The 23,051-nt window shown below is 47.7% G+C and overlaps 1 protein-coding gene across 1 annotated transcript in view; it reads right to left on the reverse strand.

The window, feature by feature from the left end:
• Positions 1-23,051, reverse strand: part of IFNGR2 (interferon gamma receptor 2) — a 58,404-nt gene that overhangs the window by 32,569 nt on the left and 2,784 nt on the right. Inside the window, exon 2 of the mRNA XM_082247957.1 lies at positions 4,480-4,600. Coding sequence (XP_082104083.1) covers positions 4,480-4,600 — 121 coding nt within the window. The remainder of the gene's footprint in view (positions 1-4,479; positions 4,601-23,051) is intronic.

Here is a 23,051-nt window from a genome sequence, read left to right on the forward strand (position 1 = left end):
CTGGTCCATTTCTCTACCTCTTTGGGATGGAAGAAAAGGATGAAAATTTTTCTTAAGAGGCGGTTTCTTTTTAGAAGGGAAGGCTTTCTATCAGCCGTTCTATCCAGGACTGATTCCAGATCTGGCCCGAACAGGAAATCCCCCTGAAAAAGGATTTCCGCACAATTTGGTCTTTGAAGCCGAGTCACCCTTTTTAACTGTCTCTGATAGAACGTTATGAACTGGGAACATCCTATGTTTGGATTCATCCAGTCCCGATACATTCTATAATGCACGGAGAGCTGCACCTTTTTCTCCTGGATCTCCAGGGTAGTATAGATCACTTTAGGCAAATCATCCACTTCTTCTAAAGATAATTTTTATCTAGAAGCTCTGGAACTATCCTTCTTCCTCATCTGAATCTTTAAGGAAAGAAGTGTACTTGCTCCTTCTCCCTCTGAGTCACTGGCGCCTGCCGACTTTGAAGTGGATGCCAAGGAGCTAGATAAAGTACTTTGCTGGGAGTCGGTCTGCGTTGCTGGCACTTTAACAAGGAACAAACTGAACTTCAAGTATCCGTTAACTCTTTCAGGAGAAGAAATATCCTTACACTGTTCTGAAGATTCCTCTTTAACGAGGTCTGCTATGCAAGTTTTGCACAGTGGATTTGCCCATGGTTTTTACAAGAATGGCACTTCCTTAGTACCGCGGGAGAGCCCTTAGATTTAACTGTGGCCTTGACCTAAAATCAGAACACAAAAAACCAGCAGTCACCCAACAGCTGTAAATAAAAAACTATTAGAGAACAGACTACCACCACCTAAGAGGACCACCTGTGCCAAACACTAAAAGACAGAATCCCTACCTAAGCTGTAACACTAAGAACCGTAACCACAGCATTTACAACGCAGGACTCCCACAAGAGAAATACACAATACACACAAAAATAAATAGTGAAGAAAGAGGCACCACTGTACCCCTCCTACCTGGGCCTGGCCGGTGCTCGTGGCGCCTGATTCTGCCACTGCTGAAGCCCTCTCCTCCATGTCGTCAGAGTGTGCATCAGAAAGAGACAGACCTCTGTCTGTTTAAAATCCCCACTTCTAGCACCCTCTCATCACGAGACCGGAAACACTGACCGTTCGACCTGGCCCCTGTGTTCCAGCGGCCGGATTCACAGCTGCCACGCCCCCGCCAGAAATCCCGCCTACCAGAAAGGACGCCCTCACCGGCCGGGACCCAGGACCGATATGCAGGGACTGCCGAAGAAAACGGCTCCCCGCCTGGACTGTATAGCCAGCCCATACCCGTGGAACCTGGGCACAGAGGCAGGACCCCCAACAAGGCACTACTCCCCTGAGCCGGAAGGGCTGGGGGCCGGGGGGGGGGGGGGGTGCTGGGATGGTCACATCCTAAGAAACAAAGCCTAGAGGTAAGATTACCCTTTGTCCACCTGGAGAGAGCGCAGCCCCCCTAACTGGTTCCTGCAGCGCTTCCACCATGGCGGTGGAACTACAGTGTTTCCTGGGAAATTCGGGTGGAGCTACGCTCTCTCCAGGTGCTGTCCTGAAAGGCGATTTGAGAAATTGTGCTTCTTTTAGCCTCTCCTAGGCCAAGAAGCATGCAATCAATTTGTGTCCAATAAAAAGAGCTTCTTCTAAAAATGGCATCTGTAGTGTAATGATTCAGAGCAGTTATGTCAAAGTTGCCAAGTATACCCACCTAAACTAGAGAGACGTCAAATGCAATGTTTAGTGTAGAAACCACATCATTCCACTACCTAAACAATTTTGGACTCTGCCATAGTATGTGAACCAAATTAGCTCAATTTTTTCCACATTCAGCAGTTGGAGGCATTATGTAATCTGACTTTAAATAAGAAATGGAATGTATACATGTCCTATGTAGGATAAACAATTGGGTAAAGCGGGCCATATGCAGTAATCTTTCCAAATTCAAGCCAAGGTTGACCTTGCCATCTGACCTGACAAAGGACCCGGGCAGACAAAAGTCAGACGAACAGTGACTGCAGCTGTAGCCACTGATCAGTTATTCTGACAACCGTGGGTGCCGGCTGTTGGAATACAATAGCAGTCATTGGGAGATCAATTCATTCAAACACCTATGGATTTCTCTTGATCAGCCTACTGGGCTAAACTGGAAAAGTATTTATATACAGGGTCAGCTTTAGTCTGCCGAACTGTGAAAATCACAGATCCTCATCTGCATATTGGTTCTGAATTAGCATCTCAAAAGCATTGAAGCCAAAGCATCAGCATGACAGGCAACTAGCATTTTCAGAATGAGAAGTTGGCAATGCTAAGCTCCAAGTTTCATTAAGGAAAGGATTTCTTCAAGACTGGAGATTGGAGGCTCCAGAAAAAGTCCAGGAAGACTCTCATAACCTCCCTGGTGGTATTCCCGAGTGTGGCTCGGGGTTAACTTTCAGTACCAAAAGCGGTAACTCGGAGCCACACTCACCTTCCCTGCGATCCTCCGCCGTCCTCCCCTGCCGTCCTCACACTCTCTCCTCGCTCTGTGCTCGGCAGATGCCAGCACTTGCCTTCCGGTTCCCTTCCCAGCGAGCGTTGCAAATTCAAAAATGTAAATACACTAAATGACATGATACAAATTTGTGATCCTAACGGATTACACTAGGAATCGACCGATTATCGGCAATGCCGATATGCACTATATCGGAATCGGCCCCTGAGGTTACCGATATTGCCGATCGGGAAAGTGCATGTACCGGAGTGATGCCTGCAGCTAGAGGCATCTCCCTGGTACCGGAATCCATAGCCAACGGTCAGCTGTCTTGTAATGACAACCGATGTGGCTGAGAAGCGCCCCCTCCCGCCGCCTTCCGTGGCTCCTACCTGCACGGCCACCGAAAAGAAGACCCGATCAAAGCCGCATTCGGCTCTGATTGGGTCTCCATGTAAAAAAGCCGGAAGTGATGTCATGACATCACTTCCGGGTACTCGGCGGCATATTCAAAAATATGCGAGCATTCAAAACAACCAAATTTGGCGTTTTGAATGCTTTTATGTGCCGCAGATTACCTGTGGGGGAAAAAAAAAATTTAAATGTCTGAAAATATCGGCCAGTATCGGCCGATACTGATGTCCGATGACCAAAATATCGGTATCGGTAATAAGAAAACGATGTCGATCAATCAATAGATTACACTGTATCATGCCATTGCAGCACAGGATTGCACCCGGTGACTTTTCCAGTGCCCTGCCTGTGCTTTGTACCTGAAAAATAGAGAACGACCATGGTGTCCAAAAAGCGTTTTTTTAGACGAACTGGAAAACAGGGACAGCGAAACAGAGTTACTTGAAGAACCGAGCGATAGCGATTCGTGGGAAAATTTGTCATCAGGTACGGAAAGTGACGACAGCGACAATTCTGATGTCTCTTTCTGGCACAGAGCTTGTGGAATTTGGGAAGTATATCAAATGATTCTTCAGAATTTCCAACGGATGCTCTTTGAACACTATGGTCGTCCTCTATTTTCCAGGCACAAAGCACTGGAAAAGCACAGGCAGGGCACTGGAAAAGTCACCAGGTGAAATCCTGTGGTGAAATGGGATGATACAGTGTAATCCGTTAGGATCACAGCTTTGTATCATGTCATTTAGTGTATTTACATTTTTGAAATTGCCACCGGTTTCACCCCCCCTGCGTCGCAACACTCGCAGGGAAGGGAATCGGAAGACAGGTGCCGCCATCGGCTGGGAGGACAGCCAGAGGATGGCTGGAGGACAGAGGGGGAATCGCAGGGGAAGGTGAGTTTTAAAATATAAAACAACAGATTTCCATGCAAAACAATGTACCGCTTTTAGCACAGAAATCCTGACATAATCAGACCACCAGGGAGGTTAAAGGGTCCCTAGCCCAGGATCCTGCATTCACTATATCTGGTCTCCCACAGTATACAGAACATGGAAATGCAATTATTTTAGTAAATATAAACTGCTAAAAACCTTTTCTCATCAGCAGTATAAAAGAGTCTTGTGACTACTATCAGTGTCTGGTTAAAGCTTGTAGGAGTTTTCATTCTCCTCTGACTGTCTTATGAGGCTGCAGAACCCCTCAACCTCTGTCTGGGCAGTCCTGATTGGCCCTGTGCTAATCACATGTACCCTAACACAAAAAAAAAATGCTCTAGCAATACACACCAAACTGAGCATGTGCAGAGTGGCCCCAAAGCTTTGTTCTATCAGGATTGGGGACTGTGGAAGAAGGGGAGGATCAGAGAAGACAGGATGAAACAGCCTTTTTACACAATGCAGAGGATTAACCCCTTAGGTTCCACAGTGAGTATAACAAGCATGCTTCACTGCAAATACAGACTGATTTTACTGTTGTGGGTTAAGCAACGCAACCTCCTCCTCTAGATTTTTATTGTGACGTCTGTACATACAGAGCACACAGGATACTACCTTAAATTATATACTCAGAAATACATATCATAATAATAATAATAATACTTACTTATTAAATTTCACCCTGTACATTACAGGCATTGGCTTGTCCTTCACTTCTACTGGATCCCACCTCACAATGTTCTTCATATTGTAGGAGTCAATGCGGACATTGCTTGGGGCAGGCAGACCTATGAAATATGCAGAAAAACGATTAAAGCATTGCTCAAAGTCAGATCAGCAGAAAAAAAAAAATTCTTCTGGTCACAGCTATGGGTCGATTTCCTTATATCAGCTTTGAAGCACTATTAGGATCCATTCACATATAAGGGTTTCAGATCTCAGGCAGAATTGCCGCGATTCTGCCCGCAATCCCGAACCATTACAAGTCGTGGGACGCTTCTGCGATTCCCGTGACTTGCAATGGCACCCCAAATGTGCGCGATTGTCGCCCGACGAATAATGGTAAAATCGTGCAAACAGAATCGCAGGACGCCTGTCGCCCAAAAGAAGTTCTTGTGCTTATTTTGGGCGACAGGCGTGCCGCGATTCTGTTTGTGTGATTTTACCGTGATACCTCGGGCGACAATGGCAGCAAAATCGCGCTGTGTTTGGGGTGCCATTGCAAGTCACAGGAATCGCACGGGCGTCCCGCGACTTGCAATGGTTTGGGATCGTGGGCAGAATCGCGGTAATTCTGCCCCCGATCCGAAATGCCTATATGTGAAAGGAGCCTTAGAGTAATCCGTGCACCTATTAGTCTGGTCAAGGCAGCCACAGGAAGGTGTCCCTTAACCCCCCCACAATCTGGGCACCTGTTAGTCCGGTCAGGGCAGCCACAGAAGGTGTCCCTCAACCCCCCCCCCCCCCCCCCCCACAATCTGGACACCTGTTAGTTCGGTCAGGGCAGTCACAGGAAGGTGTCCCTCAACCCTCCCACAATCTGGGCACCTGTTAGTCTGGTCGGGGCAGCCACAGGAAGGTGTCTCTCAACCCCCCCCCCCCCCCACACAATCTGGGCACCTGCTAGTCTGGTCAGGGCAGTCACAGGAAGGTGTCCCTCAACCCCCCCCCCCCCAACAATCTGGGCACCTGTTAGTCTGGTCAGGGCAGTCACAGGAAGGTGTCCCTCAACCCCCCCCCCCCCCACAATCTGGGCACCTGCTAGTCTGGTCAGGGTAGTCACAGGAAGGTGTCCCTCAACCCCCCCCCCACAATCTGGGCACCTGTTAGTCTGGTCAGGGCAGTCACAGGAAGGTGTCCCTCAACCCCCCCCCCCCCCCACAATCTGGGCACCTGCTAGTCTGGTCAGGGCAGTCACAGGAAGGTGTCCCTCAACCCCCCCCCCCCCCCCCACTCTGGGCACCTGTTAGTCTGGTCAGGGCAGTCACAGGAAGGTGTCCCTCAACCCCCCCCCCCCCCCACAATCTGGGCACCTGTTAGTCTGGTCAGGGCAGTCACAGGAAGGTGTCCCTCAACCCCCCCCCCCCCCCCACTCTGGGCACCTGTTAGTCTGGTCAGGGCAGTCACAGGAAGGTGTCCCTCAACCCCCCCCCCCCAATCTGTGCATCTGTTAGTCTGGTCGGGGCAGTCACAGGAAGGTGTCCCACAACCCCCCCACAATCTGGGCACCTGTTAGTCTGGTCGGGGCAGTCACAGGAAGGTGTCCCTCAACTCCCCCACAATCTGGGCATCTGTTAGTCTGGTCGGGTCAGTCACAAGAAGGTGTCCCACAACCCCCCCCCCCCCCACAATCTGGGCACCTGTTAGTCTGGTCGGGGCAGTCACAGGAAGGTGTCCCTCAACCCCCCCACAATCTGGGCATCTGTTAGTCTGGTCAGGGCAGTCACAAGAAGGTGTCCCTCAACCCCCCCAATCTGTGCATCTGTTAGTCTGGTCGGGGCAGCCACAGGAAGGTGTCCCTCAACCCCCCCCCCCCCCCCCCCCCCCACAATCTGGGCACCTGCTAGTCTGGTCAGGGCAGTCACAGGAAGGTGTCCCTCAACCCCCCCCCCCCCCCCCCACAATCTGGGCACCTGCTAGTCTGGTCAGGGCAGTCACAGGAAGGTGTCCCTCAACCCCCCCCCCCCCCCCCAATCTGGGCACCTGTTAGTCTGGTCAGGGCAGTCACAGGAAGGTGTCCCACAACCCCCCCACAATCTGGGCACCTGTTAGTCTGGTCGGGGCAGTCACAGGAAGGTGTCCCTCAACCCCCCCACAATCTGGGCATCTGTTAGTCTGGTCAGGGCAGTCACAAGAAGGTGTCCCTCAACCCCCCCAATCTGTGCATCTGTTAGTCTGGTCGGGGCAGCCACAGGAAGGTGTCCCTCAACCCCCCCCCCCCCCCCCCACAATCTGGGCACCTGCTAGTCTGGTCAGGGCAGTCACAGGAAGGTGTCCCTCAACCCCCCCCCCCCCCAATCTGGGCACCTGTTAGTCTGGTCAGGGCAGTCACAGGAAGGTGTCCCACAACCCCCCCACAATCTGGGCACCTGTTAGTCTGGTCGGGGCAGTCACAGGAAGGTGTCCCTCAACCCCCCCACAATCTGGGCATCTGTTAGTCTGGTCGGGGCAGTCACAAGAAGGTGTCCCTCAACCCCCCCAATCTGTGCATCTGTTAGTCTGGTCAGGGCAGTCACAAGAAGGTGTCCCACAACCCCCCCCCCCCCCAATCTGTGCATCTGTTAGTCTGGTCAGGGCAGTCACAGGAAGGTGTCCCTCAACCCCCCCACAATCTGGGCATCTGTTAGTCTGGTCGGGGCAGTCACAGGAAGGTGTCCCTCAACCCCCCCACAATCTGGGCATCTGTTAGTCTGGTCGGGGCAGTCACAGGAAGGTGTCCCTCAACCCCCCCACAATCTGGGCATCTGTTAGTCTGGTCGGGGCAGTCACAGGAAGGTGTCCCTCAACCCCCCCACAATCTGGGCATCTGTTAGTCTGGTCGGGGCAGTCACAAGAAGGTGTCCCTCAACCCCCCCAATCTGTGCATCTGTTAGTCTGGTCAGGGCAGTCACAAGAAGGTGTCCCACAACCCCCCCCCCCCCCCAATCTGTGCATCTGTTAGTCTGGTCAGGGCAGTCACAGGAAGGTGTCCCTCAACCCCCCCAATCTGTGCATCTGTTAGTCTGGTCAGGGCAGTCACAGGAAGGTGTCCCTCAACCCCCCCAATCTGTGCATCTGTTAGTCTGGTCAGGGCAGTCACAGGAAGGTGTCCCTCAACCTCATGCACACGTTCCTCAAGAGACCTTTCGCATGTTCAGTAGTCATTTGTAACCAAGGCTACTCCAGAAGCTGCTAGCGGTTCCTTGTGGCCGATTGGCCTTCATTTTGATGGCGCCTGCAAGAGCCAACGCCCATTTTCAGAGTCGGCAGCGTGACACTAGATACCTTATTAAGTGTCTGTAAAGACTAGTACACACAATGAGATTATCGAACGAATGATCATCCGTTTATTTTTTCTTTGCACACTAGTCTCCATATTGAAAATTAATAGGTTACTAAAGTACGAAAATTCTCATGAAAGAATAAAAATTTAGAAGTGATGTAATGTATTTGTATTTCTGGACGAAAACTGTACTGAATAAAACAAAAATCGTACGATCTGGTATTGCACCAGAAACATTTTTTGCGTTTGTCCGTTTGGATAATTTTGGAGAAAAGCGGTACTGCACTGGAAAACCAATTGCCTTTTGAGGACAATCGTCTATTTGTTACAGTAAGCTGTGTTGGTGAATCTACAAATCAGCTTCAAGATTGGACACTCAGCCACCAAGTGCATGTCAAATATCAAAATGAAATAGCAGCAAACATAATCCGATCAATAATAGCCTCACACAGCAGTGTGCACTGGAGTTCAGATTAAGCAAACAGTTATCATCTAATCCGAGTGCAGGAATTGGTATTGGAAATCAATGTCAGTATTTTTACGCATTCAATATGTCACAGTAAACAATGGGATCTTTCACAGCCAAGCGAGGAGCTTCATGTCTGCGATGGTGAGATGGAGACACATGCAACATCGCCATCAACAGCAATTGTCAGAATCCAACCATATATAGGCAGTAGCAGGCACAATGGAGTCCAGCCACGTGCAGAACGTGCATCTGTCACACTGATAGGAGTACAGTCTACAAGCACAGTACAATCACTAGAATACAACATAAAAGTACAGTACACGGTACAGCACAGAAGTTGAGTTTACTAGAAGTACAGTATACTAGTACAGTCTGAAAGTATGGTACACTGGTACAGCACACATGTTACTGTAGAGTAGTGATCAACCGATACTTTGGTCATCGGATATCGGTATCGGCCGATATTTTCGGACATGTAAAGAATTTTTTTTTTTTTTCTAAAGGTACTTCTTGTGGACAAGACTGGGGGTCTAAAGACCCCAAACCCCTCCTCGGCACTGAAAAGCATTCAAAACCCCAAGTTTGGCTGTTTTGAACGCTGTCCGTTTTTTTAATTCGGCGCCGAGTACCCGGAAGTGATGTCATGACATCACTTCCGGATTTTTTACATGGAGACCGGCAAATGCGCACTTGCGGCAGGGATACCGGCTTTCACAGGGACACATCTTCATGCTACACCGGGTCTTCTCTTCGGCGGTGGAGGTAGGATGCCCGAGTCTCCCTATGGGGTGGGAGACCCGGGTGAGTCGCGGAAGGCGGCGGGAGGGGGGACGGGGGACGTCCCCTCCCGCTCCTTGTAATGACAGCCAAGCGGCTTCTCAGCCGCATGGGTTGTCATTACAAGACAGCCGACCGTCGGCTATGGGCACCGGTACCGGGGTGATGCCTCTAGCTGCAGGCATTACTCCGGTACAGCACTTTCCCGAAATATCTGCAATATCGGTAACCTCAGGGGCCGATTTCGATATATCGGGGAAAGTGCATATCGGCCCTCTATATATCAGTGTTGCCGATAATCGGTCAATCTCTACTGTAGAGTATACTAGAAGTATAGCATGCAAGTACAGTATACAAGTACAGTCTGCAAGTACAGTACACTGGTACAGCACAGACGTACAGTATAGTAAAAGTACAGCATACAAGTGCAGTACACTAGAAGTACAGTATAAAGTGACTTTAAAGGCTTCTTTGGTTTTTCACAAGGAAGCCCAGATCCCCTTCTTTTCGGGTACCCCGCCTGCGCTCCAGGCTCCTCAGCCAGTGCCCCAATAGCAAGCCACTTGCTCTGGGGACACTGGTGTGTGCTCGCTCCCGAGCTGCACCCTATGCACCTGTTAGACACAGACAGCTGCAGCTCATCTGACCCCCCCCCCCCCCCGGGTCTCTTCTGATTTACTGGCTGTGCTTGACAGTATCAGGCTCCCGCTGCTGTCTTGGCCAATACGAAATGAGAGACCCGAGAGAAGCTCAGATCCCGCGCACATCACTGGATTGAGAGGGGGCTCATGTAAGTATTAGGGAGGCGCTGCACACAGGATTTGTTATCCTAATGCATGATTGTAAAAAACCTTGAGTATTTAAAACCACTTTAAAGTGATTGTAAAGGCACAAGGTTTTTTATTTTAATGCATTCTATGCCTGTGTGAAAGGGCCCTAAGGCTCCATGCACGCTGGATTTAAAAAAATGCCAGTTCCCCTGGCAGAAAGAAATGCTCATACAGAGCTATTTTGTCCAGTTTAGACAAGTTTAAGAGAGTTTTGTGTTTTTTTTTTTTCTGCCAGAAAGCTCCAATCAGAAATGCAAACCGGAAGGGTTTTTTCCTGTCTCTAAACACTGAGCTTAAAATATGCCTGTGATCGTCCTAATGTGCAAATACACATCGGAGAACATTGAGCTGCTTCTACAGGCAAAGCACAAACTCCTGTAGTAGCAGCAATTTTAAGGCCAGTGTGCATGGAGCCTAAGAAGTGACCCACCGCAGATCGCTGTTCAGGAGGGTAAACAGTGCCAAAAGTCTGAAAGAAGCCTAACCCAAAACTTCTACAACAGTTAACCAAAGTTACAGTTTACAGATATATGATTATATATAAAATACTGTGGACCTCCAGAGTTCCTTGCCGGGAAGTTGCCGGAAAGTTAAAACCCTGTGACGTCATCGCGGCTCTGGCCACTCACAGCGCCGGACCTGCCGAACCCGGAAGAGACGCCAAGGGATCATGTCCGCTCCCACAGCGGTGTCCGGGAGTCCAAGTCGGGGGCTTCGTTTTAAGGTAAGTATTTCATAATGATCTAGTATGCGATGCACAAACAAGAGAGATTGGCCCACGGGACTTTGTGTGAGGTACGTGTTGGTGGCTGGAAAGAATTGAATTACACAGTCGATAAAAGCAATATTGTGATTTTATTGCATAATATGCACAGGTTGTAAAAAACAATTGGTAACATGTGCTCAATGGCGCATGCTGTAGCTCAAAAGGCTATATGTAGGAAATAAACAACACAGGCATTTGTAAATAACATGTTGGCAAAAATCTTGGTGTAACCACTCATTGATACATATAATATAATAAGATAACATGACAGTTGAATATGACATTGTGAACTGACGCGTTTCGGGAGCAATCTCCCTTCTTCAGAGATCAGTATATTCAATGTGTATCTAAAAAAGAACATTGTAGTCAAGATATGCAATATTATTATGATTTTCAAAAATTTCCGTCAGAAGATGGAAACTAGATGGAGTGTGCGATACTCACAACTCAATGAGACTTAGATGGAATAATGGGGATTCCTGTGTGACAGCGGCGTGTTGCATCTGACCCGGGAGCTGAAGGATCCCAAAATGGCAGCCAGAAATACGGGTCCTTGGTAGGTGAGTGGTGAGTGTGGAAAAACAGAAAAGGAAACAGAAGCACCTTCCAACCTGCGATGCATACTAGCTCATTATGCCTTTGTCTTTAGAGTATACTACTGTCTTTAACCAGCGTTAAGCGGCATTGACTGGCATCTAGCCAGCGTCAAGTCAGCGCCAACAGTCATTTTTCAGTTGTCCCCGGCAAATTGTGCATAGTTGAGCCAAAGCAGTATCCCACTCATCCCTTCTCCCATCCAAGTTCTCAATAACTATAAAAACCCAAAGATATTGGACTGGTCATTGTCTCAGTGCTCACACTTGGAGAACATGCTTAACCACTTAACGTCTAGCCACGTAGACCTACGTCGGCTGACTTTGCGGGGTTATACCGGAATGATGCCTCTAGCTAGAGGCATCATCCCGGTACCGTGGTTTGAAGCCGACGGTCGGCTTTCCGTCGGTAACGACCGATGCGGCTCGGGAGCCGCTCGATCGTTACCCAGGGGGGGGGGGGTGGGATGGGACGTCCCCCCCCCCTCCCGTCGCCTTCCGTGGCTTTGCTCGGGGCTCCCGTCCCACCGGGAGCCCCGAGCACCCAGCCGGCGCGTCCGCCGGCTGGATGGAGTCCCGATGAATGCAGGAAACAGCATTGATCGGGTCTCCGATGACGTAACCCGGAGGCGGCGTCCATGACGTCACTTCCGGGTTACTGTGCTGCAAAAGGCGGCAGATTTGAAAAACGGCTGTATGCAAAAATGCCGTTTTCTGCGTTTTGCATACAGGGAAGTGTAGTGGAGGGGTCTAGGGTCTTTTAGACCCTCGATTCCTCCATAAAGTGTACCTGTCACTACATATTGGTGTCACAAGGGATGTTTACATTGCTTGTAACAGCAATAAAAGTGATCAGATTTTTTTTTTTTTTTTTTTTTAAAAACCTGTAATAAAAAGTAAAAAAAAAAATAAAAAAAGAAAAAAATGTAGCCGCCCCCGTCACCGTTAGCTCGCGCACAAAAAAAAACGTATACGCAAGCCAAGCCGCGAATGAAATCGCTGTTCAAACCACACATGTGAGGTATCGCCGCGATCGCCAGAGCATGGGCAATAATTAAAAAAAAAAGAGCTACACTCTAACTCTAAACTGGTAACCGTTAAATAAATTTAAAGCGTCGCAGATTGAGATCTCTATTGACCGTAGTTTGTCTCCATCCCACAGGGGGGGCACAATTTTAAACCGTAACATGTTGGGTATCTATTTACTCGGCGTGACATCATCTTTCACAATATACAAAAAAAATGGGCTAACTTTACTGTTTAGTATTTTTTAAATGCAGTGAAATGTGATTTTTCTAGTTTTTTCCAAAAAATGGCGTTTTAAAGACCGCTGCGCAAATACCGCGTGACAAAAAATTTTGCAATGACCGACATTTTATTCTCCAGAGTCTTTGCTAAAAAAATATATATATATAATGTTTGGGGGTTTTAAGTAGTTTTCTAGCAAAAAATACTGATTTAATCTTGTAAACAAAAAGTGTCAAAAATAGGCTTAGTGGTAAAGTGGCTAAATGTGCTGTTGTTGTTGGCGGTAACCCTGGTGGACCCATTTCTTCAGGAGATATTTACAAGATATCTAAATGGATTGGAAGTGACATGTACACAATATATAACTGGGCTGCACTAACTATAAATGTTTACAATTTTTTTTAGATATTTTCCTCCTATCACCCCCCCCCAAAAAAAAAAAAAAAAAAAATGAACATTGATCCAAGAAACCTGTAAAGTCTATGCCTTCCCTACCTCATCGGCTGAACTACTATTTTGCATGAGCATAGTGAACGGTACCATGAAAGTCCCAGGTACTTCTTCCTGTCTTTATGGGTACAGAGCTGAAGCTCATTAACCACTTCAGCCCGGAAGGTTTTACCCCCTTAATGACCAGGCCATTTTTTTGCGATGCAGCACTGCATTATTTTAAGTGACAATTGCGCTGTCGTGCAATGCTGAACCAAAAATAAAATTGATGTCCTTTTTTTTCCCCAAATCAAGCTTTCTTTTGGTGGTATCTGATCACCTATGCGGTTTTTATTTTTTGCGCTATAAATAACAAAGTGCGACAATTTTGAAAGAAAAACACAATATTTTTTACTTTCTGCTATAAAACATATCTAGTAAAAAAAAAAAAAAGATCAAAAAATCTCTTCATCAATTTAGGCCAATATGTATTCTGCCACATATTTTAGGTGAAAAAAAATCCCAATAAGCGAATATTGATTGGTTTGTGCAAAAGTTATCGCGTCTACAAATGATGGGATATTTTATGGATTTTTTTTTTTTTTTAATAGTAATGGCGGTGATCAGCAACTTATAGTGGGACTGCGATATTGTGGCTGACAAATCTTGACACCTAACACTTTTTTGGGGACCACTGACGTTATTACAGTGATCAGTGCTAAAAAAAATATGCACTGTCACTGTACTAATGACACTGGCAGTGAAGGGGGTAACATCAGGGGTGATCAAAGGGTTAAATATGTTCACTGGGAGTGCTTTCTGTGTGGGGGATGGACTGACTGGGGGGGGGGGGGGCAGAAATCCATGTTCCTGCTTCGCAGGAACACAAGATCTCTGTCTTCCTCCATGTCAGAACGGCGATCTGCCTCTCCCGGGAACGATTGCGGTTGGCCAGTGGACATCAGGTCCGCTGGACCGGCTGATTGGCTCCCCCTCTAGCCAATCAGTGCACGATCGCGCCCCCTGGAGCCCCTGCATGAAATTACATACAGGTATGTGATTTCGCGTAGGGGAGCCAACTTGCCACAGTAAAAGTATGTTAGGCAAGTGGTTAATTGGCCTCCCTACATGAAACAATCTACGAGAACACCCAGAAATTCAGCAGTGGGGTGGTTGGGTGTTGGGGATGCTGGGGACCCTAAATATGGGTGTAACATAGGGTGAACACTTTTCCAAACTGCCATTCAGGGACACCCCCCCCTCCCCCCGACAACACCCCCGCCCAAAAAAAAAAAAAAAAAGATGATTTTTTTATACTTTTTTTTGCCAATTAGTTAAAACAGGTTGTTTACAATGTGCACCTGCTTTAACTAAGTCCTCTTCTTCTTTATTACTAACCCCCACTTGTATCTCCTTCTTCTTCATTACTGTCCCCCACTTGTTTTACCTTCTTCTTCATTACAGCCTCCCACTTGTGTCACCTTCTTCTTCATTACTGTCCCCCACTTGTTTTACCTTCTTCTTCATTACAGCCTCCCACTTGTGTCACCTTCTTCTTCATTACTGTCCCCCACTTGTTTTACCTTCTTCTTCATTACAGCCTCCCACTTTTGTCACCTTCTTCTTCATTACTGTCCCCCACTTGTTTTACCTTCTTCTTCGTTACAGCCTCCCACTTGTGTCACCTTCTTCTTCATTACAGCCTCCCACTTGTGTCACCTTCTTCTTCATTACAGCCTCCCACTTGTGTCACCTTCTTCTTCATTACTGTCCCCCACTTGTTTTACCTTCTTCTTCATTACAGCCTCCCACTTGTGTCACCTTCTTCTTCATTACTGTCCCCCACTTGTTTTACCTTCTTCTTCATTACAGCCTCCCACTTGTGTCACCTTCTTCTTCATTACTGTCCCCCACTTGTTTTACCTTCTTCTTCATTACAGCCTCCCACTTGTGTCACCTTCTTCTTCATTACTGTCCCCCACTTGTGTCACCTTCTTCTTCATTACAGCCTCCCACTTGTGTCACCTTCTTCTTCATTACTGTCCCTCACTTGTATCTCCTTAAAATATGATGGACACCCCAGGCTGAGGCGCCACACAGTAGAGATCCCGGCTCCGGCTGACGTCACCGTCGTCACGTGACTCGGCCGCGCACTGCGTGCAGCAAGGCAGGGGAGGAGCCACACACACTGGACAGTACTATGCGATGCCGATCTGATTCGGCGATCGCATAGTATAAGGAAGTGACTATCTGTCACACAGCACAGCAGCGGACGGCGGCTCACGTGCTCAGATCATTCCGGGACACTGCATTGTCCCGGAATGAGGGTGACCGGAAACCTGGGACAGACTCTCCAAATGCGGGACTGTCCCGGGCGATCCGGGACACGTGGTCACCCTAGTGTAACATGAAGCATGGTTAAGAAGCTGAACCTGACAGCTGCACCAAAAATAAGAAGAAATATAATATAATAAGAAGAAGAAATGCTACAGTTTCCCTTCTCTGAGAAAAGGTTTCCCTGTTTTGCTGACACTGTCCAACATGGATTTTTATTAAATTAAATACAAATAAAGAATTAATGAATAAGGTCAGATATCCATATATCAGAGGGGGGAGCAGTGTGTCCGGGGTGCAGACCTTAAGGCATTAGTACAGGGATTTCTGAGGAAAGGCCGACTAAATAAAGTCTTCTGTGTATACAGGATCACAAGGACAACCAAGCACTGTGTACACGTCTGCTTTTAAAATGGAACATAGATTACAGTAAACTGTATGACTGCAACAGAAAGGGGAACTGTGAGGCTGCCGGATTCAGATTGGTTGGATGTGGTAATCATTTGTTTGCTGTGAAAGGCCCAGTGTACTCAGTACTGGTGGCTTACTTCTGACTCCATTTTGGAAGCTCTAAAACCGTCTCGCTCAAACATTTTACCATAAAGGAACATTTAAAATTAAATTTGCAGTTCCAAGTAACCCCTGCTAATAACAGCCCTATGTACAGCTCATGGTACATTCATGTAATGGTCAGTGGGAAGAACGCTCCGACATTTGTGCTCTGTGCTAAGAATCTCCCCTAACAGATGGCTAAAAAGATTCTGTCAGCGGTTTCTTATCTGAGTTGCAGAAGTTGTTTTTTGCTCTAGGAACCCTCAGCAACAGATGTCAAACTGGCGGCCCTTCAGCTGTTGCGGAACTACAAGTCCCGTGAGCAGGGGTCAAGTCCTGGGAAAAAAAGTGTGGGAACTCACAGTTCGCATATCGCAGTGCAAACTGTCAGTTCCAACATGAATCGGATCGCATGGGTGTGAACACCCATGCGATCCGATCCTGGTGCGGACCCAAAAAAGGGTCCTGTGAGAGTTGTGTCCCAATGCGATGCGAATTCAGCCATACAATCTGTATGGCTGAATTCGCATCGCACACACATCACATGTGATTTGCACAGCAGTGCGCTGCACATCACATGTGAGGTCTGTCATTGCATATATGTCATATGTCAGAGACTGATGATGTGATACAAAAAGATGGTCAGAGACTGCAGACATGATAGAAGATAGAGGAGCACAAGGGGGGGGGGGGCAGGGAGCACAGGGGGAAGCAGAGAGCACTGGAGGAGCTGAAGGGCACGGGGAGGGGGACTGGAGAGAATTAAGGGGGGTTTGAAAAGCATTGCAGGGGGGTTGGAAGGTGCAGGGAGTGGAGAGCACTGGGGGGGGGGGGGTCTGGCAGGGAAAACCAGAGGGATGGAGAGCATGGAGGGAGGGGGCGAACTGGAGAGCACTGGGAAAGGGGGAACTTGGAAATCACTGAGGGGGGAGCTAGGGAGTACAGGGGGGTGGAGAGTACTGGAGGAGCCTGAGAGCATGGGGGGGCTAAAGAGCACTGGGGGGGGCTAAAGAACACTGGGGGGGGGCTAAAGAGCACTGGGGGGGGGCTAAAGAGCACTGGGGGGGGGCTAAAGAGCACTGGGTAGGTTAAGAGCACTGGGGGGGGCTAAAGAGCACTGGGGGGCCAGCAAAAATCAGTTGTATAGGAGGGGAATGGGGCAGCTGCATAAAGAGGTATTGATCGCTCTGTATTCTGCCGAATACCTGCAGGAGGGAGAGAAGGAGAATCAGGCATTCAGCGGAATACAGAGAGATCAATTCCTCTTTATGCAGCTGCCCCACCCCCCTCCTATCCAGCACACAGGGAGGCTGCACAGCATGATGATAGCAGGCACTTGCCTTCTTTCTTCCGCCGCCGCACCCTGCGAGACACTGAAGGAGCTGTCACAGTGCCACTGCAGCTTCCTTCACACAGCGAGGCGGCGCCGTGCAGGACACCGGCCTGACATCCCCCCCCCCCCCCGCTGGTACACCACTGCCCACAGCGCCGGTCGGGGACCCCTGTGTTCCATGGGAGCGGGAACAGTCAGTGGACTATTTTATCAATTTCGGGTAGGCGGATTAATCCGCCACAGTGTTCCCAGCTTGTCACCATCTATTAACATTGAAGAGGCAGGTGACCAGGTTGGAGTTGAATAGCGCGCTGCGGCGGATTAATCCGCCTACCCGAAACTGATAAAATAGTCCACTGACTTTACCCGCTCCCATGGAACGCAGGGGGCCCAAAGACTTTTTTTTTTTTTCTACATAGCTGCACAGCGGGGGATTGTGGTTCCCCCTTGACAGCGGCCCTGCCTGCAGGATGCGGCTGGCAATGGGAACGGCGTTCCTGCTGTGAAAAAAGTGCGGGGACGCCGTTCCCAATGCGTTCCTGCAGGACTCGAGCCCTGCCCGTGAGGCATTGCAAGGCTAATCGTTACAAGCATGATTCCTACAGGCATGATGGGACTTGTAGTTCCGCAACAGCTGGAGGGCCACCAGTTTGACACCCTAAGAACCCTGGGTTGAGAAAGCGTGCTCTAAAATAGGATTTATTAAATATTTACAGTCTGCATCATTCTGGATGGTTAGCAAACCTGGGGATTGTTATAGAGGGCAGTAGGGTAGGTGAGGGTAGTACTATCTAGCATGAATGGTAGAGTTGGAGGGGGGGGGGGGGTAGTACTTATCAGAATTTGTAATGAAGGACAGTAGTCCCTAGAGTGAGTGGTAGGGTAGGTCTAGGAACAGTAGTTCCTAGAGTCAGTGAAAGTCAGGTGGGGGCAGCACCCACTACAGTCAGTGGTAGGATAGCTAGGGGCAGCGCCCATTAGAGTCAGTGATAGGGTGGGTAACTAGCAGCAGTCACTGGTAGAATTAATGGGAGACAATAGCCATTACAGTCGGTGGTAGGGCAGGTAAGAAGCAGTAGTCACTAGAGTCAGTGGTAGGGTGAGTGACGGGTAGTAGTTACCAGAGTCAGTGGTAGGGAAGTACTCACTAGTGTCAGTGGTAGGGTGGGTGACAATTAGTAGTTACCACAGTCAGTGGTAGGAAAGTACTTACTAGATTCAGTGGTAGGGTTGGTGACAGATAGTAGTTACCAGAGTCAGTGGTAGGGAAGTACTCACTAGAGTCAGTGGTAGGGAAGTACTCACTAGAGTCAGTGGTAGGGAAGTACTCACTAGAGTCAGTGGTAGGGAAGTACTCACTAAAGTCAGTGGTAGGGAAGTACTCACTAAAGTCAGTGGTAGGGTTGGTGATGGGTAGTAGTTACCAGAGTCAGTGGTAGGGAAGTACTCACTAGAGTCAGTGGTAGGGAAGTACTCACTAAAGTCAGTGGTAGGGTTGGTGACGGGTAGTAGTTACCAGAGTCAGTGGTAGGGAAGTACTCACTAGTGTCAGTGGTAGGGTTGGTGACAGATAGTAGTTACCAGAGTCAGTGGTAGGGAAGTACTCACTAGTGTCAGTGGTAGGGTGGGTGACAAGTAGTAGTTACCACAGTCAGTGGTAGGGAAGTACTTACTAGATTCAGTGCAAAAGTAGGTAGCAGCAGTGCTCTATAGAGTCAGTGGTAGAGTAGGTGGGTGGCAGTAGTTGCCAGAATCAGTTGTAGGGAAGGTGAGGGCACTGCTCACTAGAGCCAAATGGTAGACTAGGAGGAGGGCAATATTCAGTGGTAGGAAAGGACATTTGCTAATGTCAATGGTAGGGCAGGAGGGAGATAGTAGTCCCCAGAGTCAGTGGTGGGGGGGGGGGGGGACAATACTCAATAGTGTCACTAGAGTCAGATAAAAATGGGAAAATGTACCAATTAAGCAACATGTCTCAAAGAAGTTAGGAGAGGGCAACGAAAAATGGGTAAGTAAGTGGTACTAACAAGGAAAAGCTGGAAGAACATTTCACAAAGAATTAGGTAATTGGCAACAGGTCAGTAACATGATTGGGTATAAAAAAAAAAAATAAAAAAAAAAAAGCATCTTCGAGAGTCTCAGAAGTGCAGATGGGCAGAGGTTCACCAATATGTGAAAAGGTGCGTCTAAAAATCGTCTAAAAATTGTCAGAACAATGTTCCTCAAGGTAAAATTGCAAAGACTTTAAATGTATCATCATCATCATCATCTACAGTACATAATATAATCAAAACATTTTGAGAATCTGGAGAAATCTCTGTATGCAAGGGACAAGGCCAAAATGCAATCCTGGATTCCTTTGAACTTCGGGCCCTCAGTTGGCTCTGCAATAAAAACAGGCCTGATTCTATGATGATCACTACATGGACTCAGGAACACTTCCAAAAATCCCTGTCTGTAAACACAGTTCACTGGGCCATCCAAAAGTACAAAGCTCTATCATGCAAACAAGCCATATCTGAACATGATCCAAAAACGCCCCCGTCTTCTTTGGGCCAAAATTAATTTAAAACGTTCTGTTGCAACTGGAAAACTATTCTGTGGTCAGATGATGTGAACATTCTTTTCAGCGCCATGTCCTTTGGATTAAAAAGGAGAGGGACCTTCCAGCCTGCATCTCTGATGGTATGAGGGTTCATTAGTGTTTATAGAATGGGCAGCTTGCACATCTGGAAAGTAGGGATTGACCGATTATCGGCAAAGCCGATATATCAAGGGCCGATATGCACTTTTCCCAATATATATCGGAATCGGCCCCCGGAGGTGACCGATATTGCTGATATTTCGGGAAAGTGCTTGTACCGGAGTGATGCCTGCAGCTAGAGGCATCACACCCTGTTACCGGCGTCGGCTGTCTTGTAATGAGAAGCCGCTTGGCTGTCATTACAAGGAGCGGAAAGGGACGTCCCCCCTCCCGCCGCCTTCTGCGGCTCGCCTGGGTCTACCTTCCCCCTGGGAGACCCGGGCAACCAGCCTGCACGGCCGCCGAAGACCTGATCAAAGCTGCATTCCGCTCTGATCGGGTCTCCATGCAAAAACCCAGAAGTGATGTCAGATTCAAAAAAATGACAGCATTCAAAACTGCCAAACTTGGCGTTTTAAATGCTTTTAAGTGCAGAGGAGGGGTTTGGGGTCTTTTAGACCCCAACATCCCTCCACAAAAAAAAAATAAAATAATTTTTTTTTAAATATACAAAAATATCGGCCGATACCGCTATGCAATGGCCAAAAAAAGCGATATCGGTCAATCACTACTGGAAAGGCACCATCAATGCTGAAAGATATCTCCAGGTTTTAGAGCAGCAAATCTTCCCATCCAGATGACATCTTTTTCAGGGAAGGCCTTGCATATTTTAGCAGGACAATGATAAATCGCATACTGCATCTATGACAACAGCATTGCTTTGCAGTAGGCGAGTATGGCTGCTTAACTGGCCTGCCTGCAGCCCAGACCTTTTACCAGCTCAAAATATTTGGCTCATCTTGAAATGAAAAAATACGACGAAGAAGACCCAGGACTGTTGAGCAGTTAGAATCCTATATCGGGCAAGAATGGGACAAACCTCCACTGCCAAATCCCCAGCCACTGGTCTCATCAGTTCCCAGACATTTACAGTGTTGTTACCTTGACCTCCGGAAGGTTTTACCCTTCATGACCAGGGCATTTTTTCTATTCATCACTGTTCTATTTTAAAGTGGAGTTCCACCCTATTTTTATACTTACCTCCATCTTCTCGCTCCGGGTCACCTGAAAAAGAAATGGATAATCGCATATTTTTTTTTTTTTTTACTTACCTCGTAGCGAAGAAAATATACTTACCTTACTTCCTTCTTCCTCCTTCCTCGGCCGCGGCCCGTCGTCACTTCCTGGCTCTGCAATGATTCCTGGGAGCTGGACGTCATAGCTCCCAGGAATCATTGCGCCTGCACCGGCCCCGACGTCAGTTCCGGGTCGCGCGCGTCATCCCCTTCTAAACAGCTTCTGGGCATGCCCAGAAGCTGTGGAGGGATGACGCGCGCGACCCGGAAGTGACGTCGGGGCCGGCGCAGAGCATCGTGGGACCAAAGAAGGAGGAAGAAGACGCCGAAGAGGACGCGCTGGCTTCAAGCTGCCCACATCTGAGATGGCAGCGCTGGACAAGACGTTTGCAAGGTAAGTATTTGTCCTAACAGGTAAGTGCAACCCGGGACAGATCAGAGGCTAGCCATTGTGGAATGCACTAGCCCTGACTGTCCCGGGGGTATTAAAAAAAAAAAAAAAAAATCCAGGGTGGAACTCCGCTTTAACTGGAAATGATGCTGTCATGCAACGCTGGGCACAAATTAAATCCCAATAATCCCACTTCTGGATCAGGCCTTTTTCTGACACTTGTTTACATGTTAAAATCAGATTTTTTTGCTAGAAAATTACTTTAGCACCCCCAAACATTATACATTTTTTTAACAGAGACCCTAGAGAATAAAAACGGAGATAGTTGCAATATTTTTTATCACACTGTATTTGCTCAGCAGTCTTACAAACGCAATTTTTTTGGGAAAAAATAATCACTTTTTTGAATTAAGTATCAATGTAAATACACGGTAAGCGGTCCGTAAGTGGTTAACCAATTGTCAATCGCCTTACAGCAGATTTACGGTTATATATATATATATATATATATATATATATATATATATATATATATATATATATATATATATATTAGAGCTGCACGATTCTGGCCAAAATGAGAATCACGATTTTTTAGCTTGGAATAAAGATCACTATTCCCTCACGATTCTCTGTGTAACAAAAAAAGATTGGGATAACTTTACTGTTACGTTTTTTTTTTTTTATTCATTAAAGTCTATTAATTGCGTTTGAAAGACTGCTGCGCAAATACAGTGTGACATAAAATATTTCAACAATCGCCATTTTATTCTGTAGGGTCTCTGCTAAAAAAATATATAAAATGTTTGGGGGTTCCAAGTACTTTTCTAGCAAAAAAAAAAAAACTGATTTTAACTTGCAGGCAACAAGTGTCAGAAAAAGGTCCAGTCTTTAAGAGGTTAAACTTCCTTTCTCCCTGGCGGAGGGAAGGAAAAGATACAATGTAATCATTTTTGTTTATAGTTACTGGGAGACTAATGTTGATAGGCGTTTGTTTGCGGGAGGCTTTTTTTTTTTTTCCACAGCTGTTCTCTCTGCAGCTATGCAAAGAATGAGCATATGTCAGGTTCAGATCGTCAGGAGGGGTGAATCGAGATCGCGATTTTCATACGATTAATCGTGCAGCTCTAGTTCTAAGTACTTGTCTAGCAAAATAAACTGATTTTAACTTGCAAGCAGCAAGTGTCAGAGAAAGGTCTAGTCTTTAAGAGGTTAAACTTCCTTTCTCCCTGGCAGAGGGAAGGAAAAGATACAATGTAATCATTTTGTTTATAGTTACTGGGAGACTAGGCCCCGTTCACATCGGGGTGACGCTACTTCGCACCGCGACCTCCGAGGTCGCGGTGCGAGCGGCCGCCACGGACTTCATAACATTGAAGTCTATGGCGGTCGCCTCCTGGTCGCCCCAAAGAAGCTCCGGACCCTTTTTCTAAGTTGGAGCGACTTGTGTCGCTCCTATTAGAACGGGTCCGCAGCTTCCCTATGGAAGGCGACCTACGGCGACCTGTAAGGCGACCAGGTCGCCTCACAGGTCGCCTTAGTGTGAACGGGGACTAATGCTGATAGGCGTTTGTTTGGGAGGCTTTTTGTCAGGTTTAGATCGTCAGGGGGGGGGGGTGAATCGAGATCGCGATTTTCATACGATTAATCGTGCAGCTCTAATATATATCCTATTCTGCACTCCCAGTTAGGGGGTCGCCGCTTCTGCTGTGATTT

Source organism: Pelophylax lessonae (assembly GCF_965119305.1).
Source record: "Pelophylax lessonae genome assembly, chromosome: 2".
Taxonomy (NCBI): domain Eukaryota; kingdom Metazoa; phylum Chordata; class Amphibia; order Anura; family Ranidae; genus Pelophylax; species Pelophylax lessonae.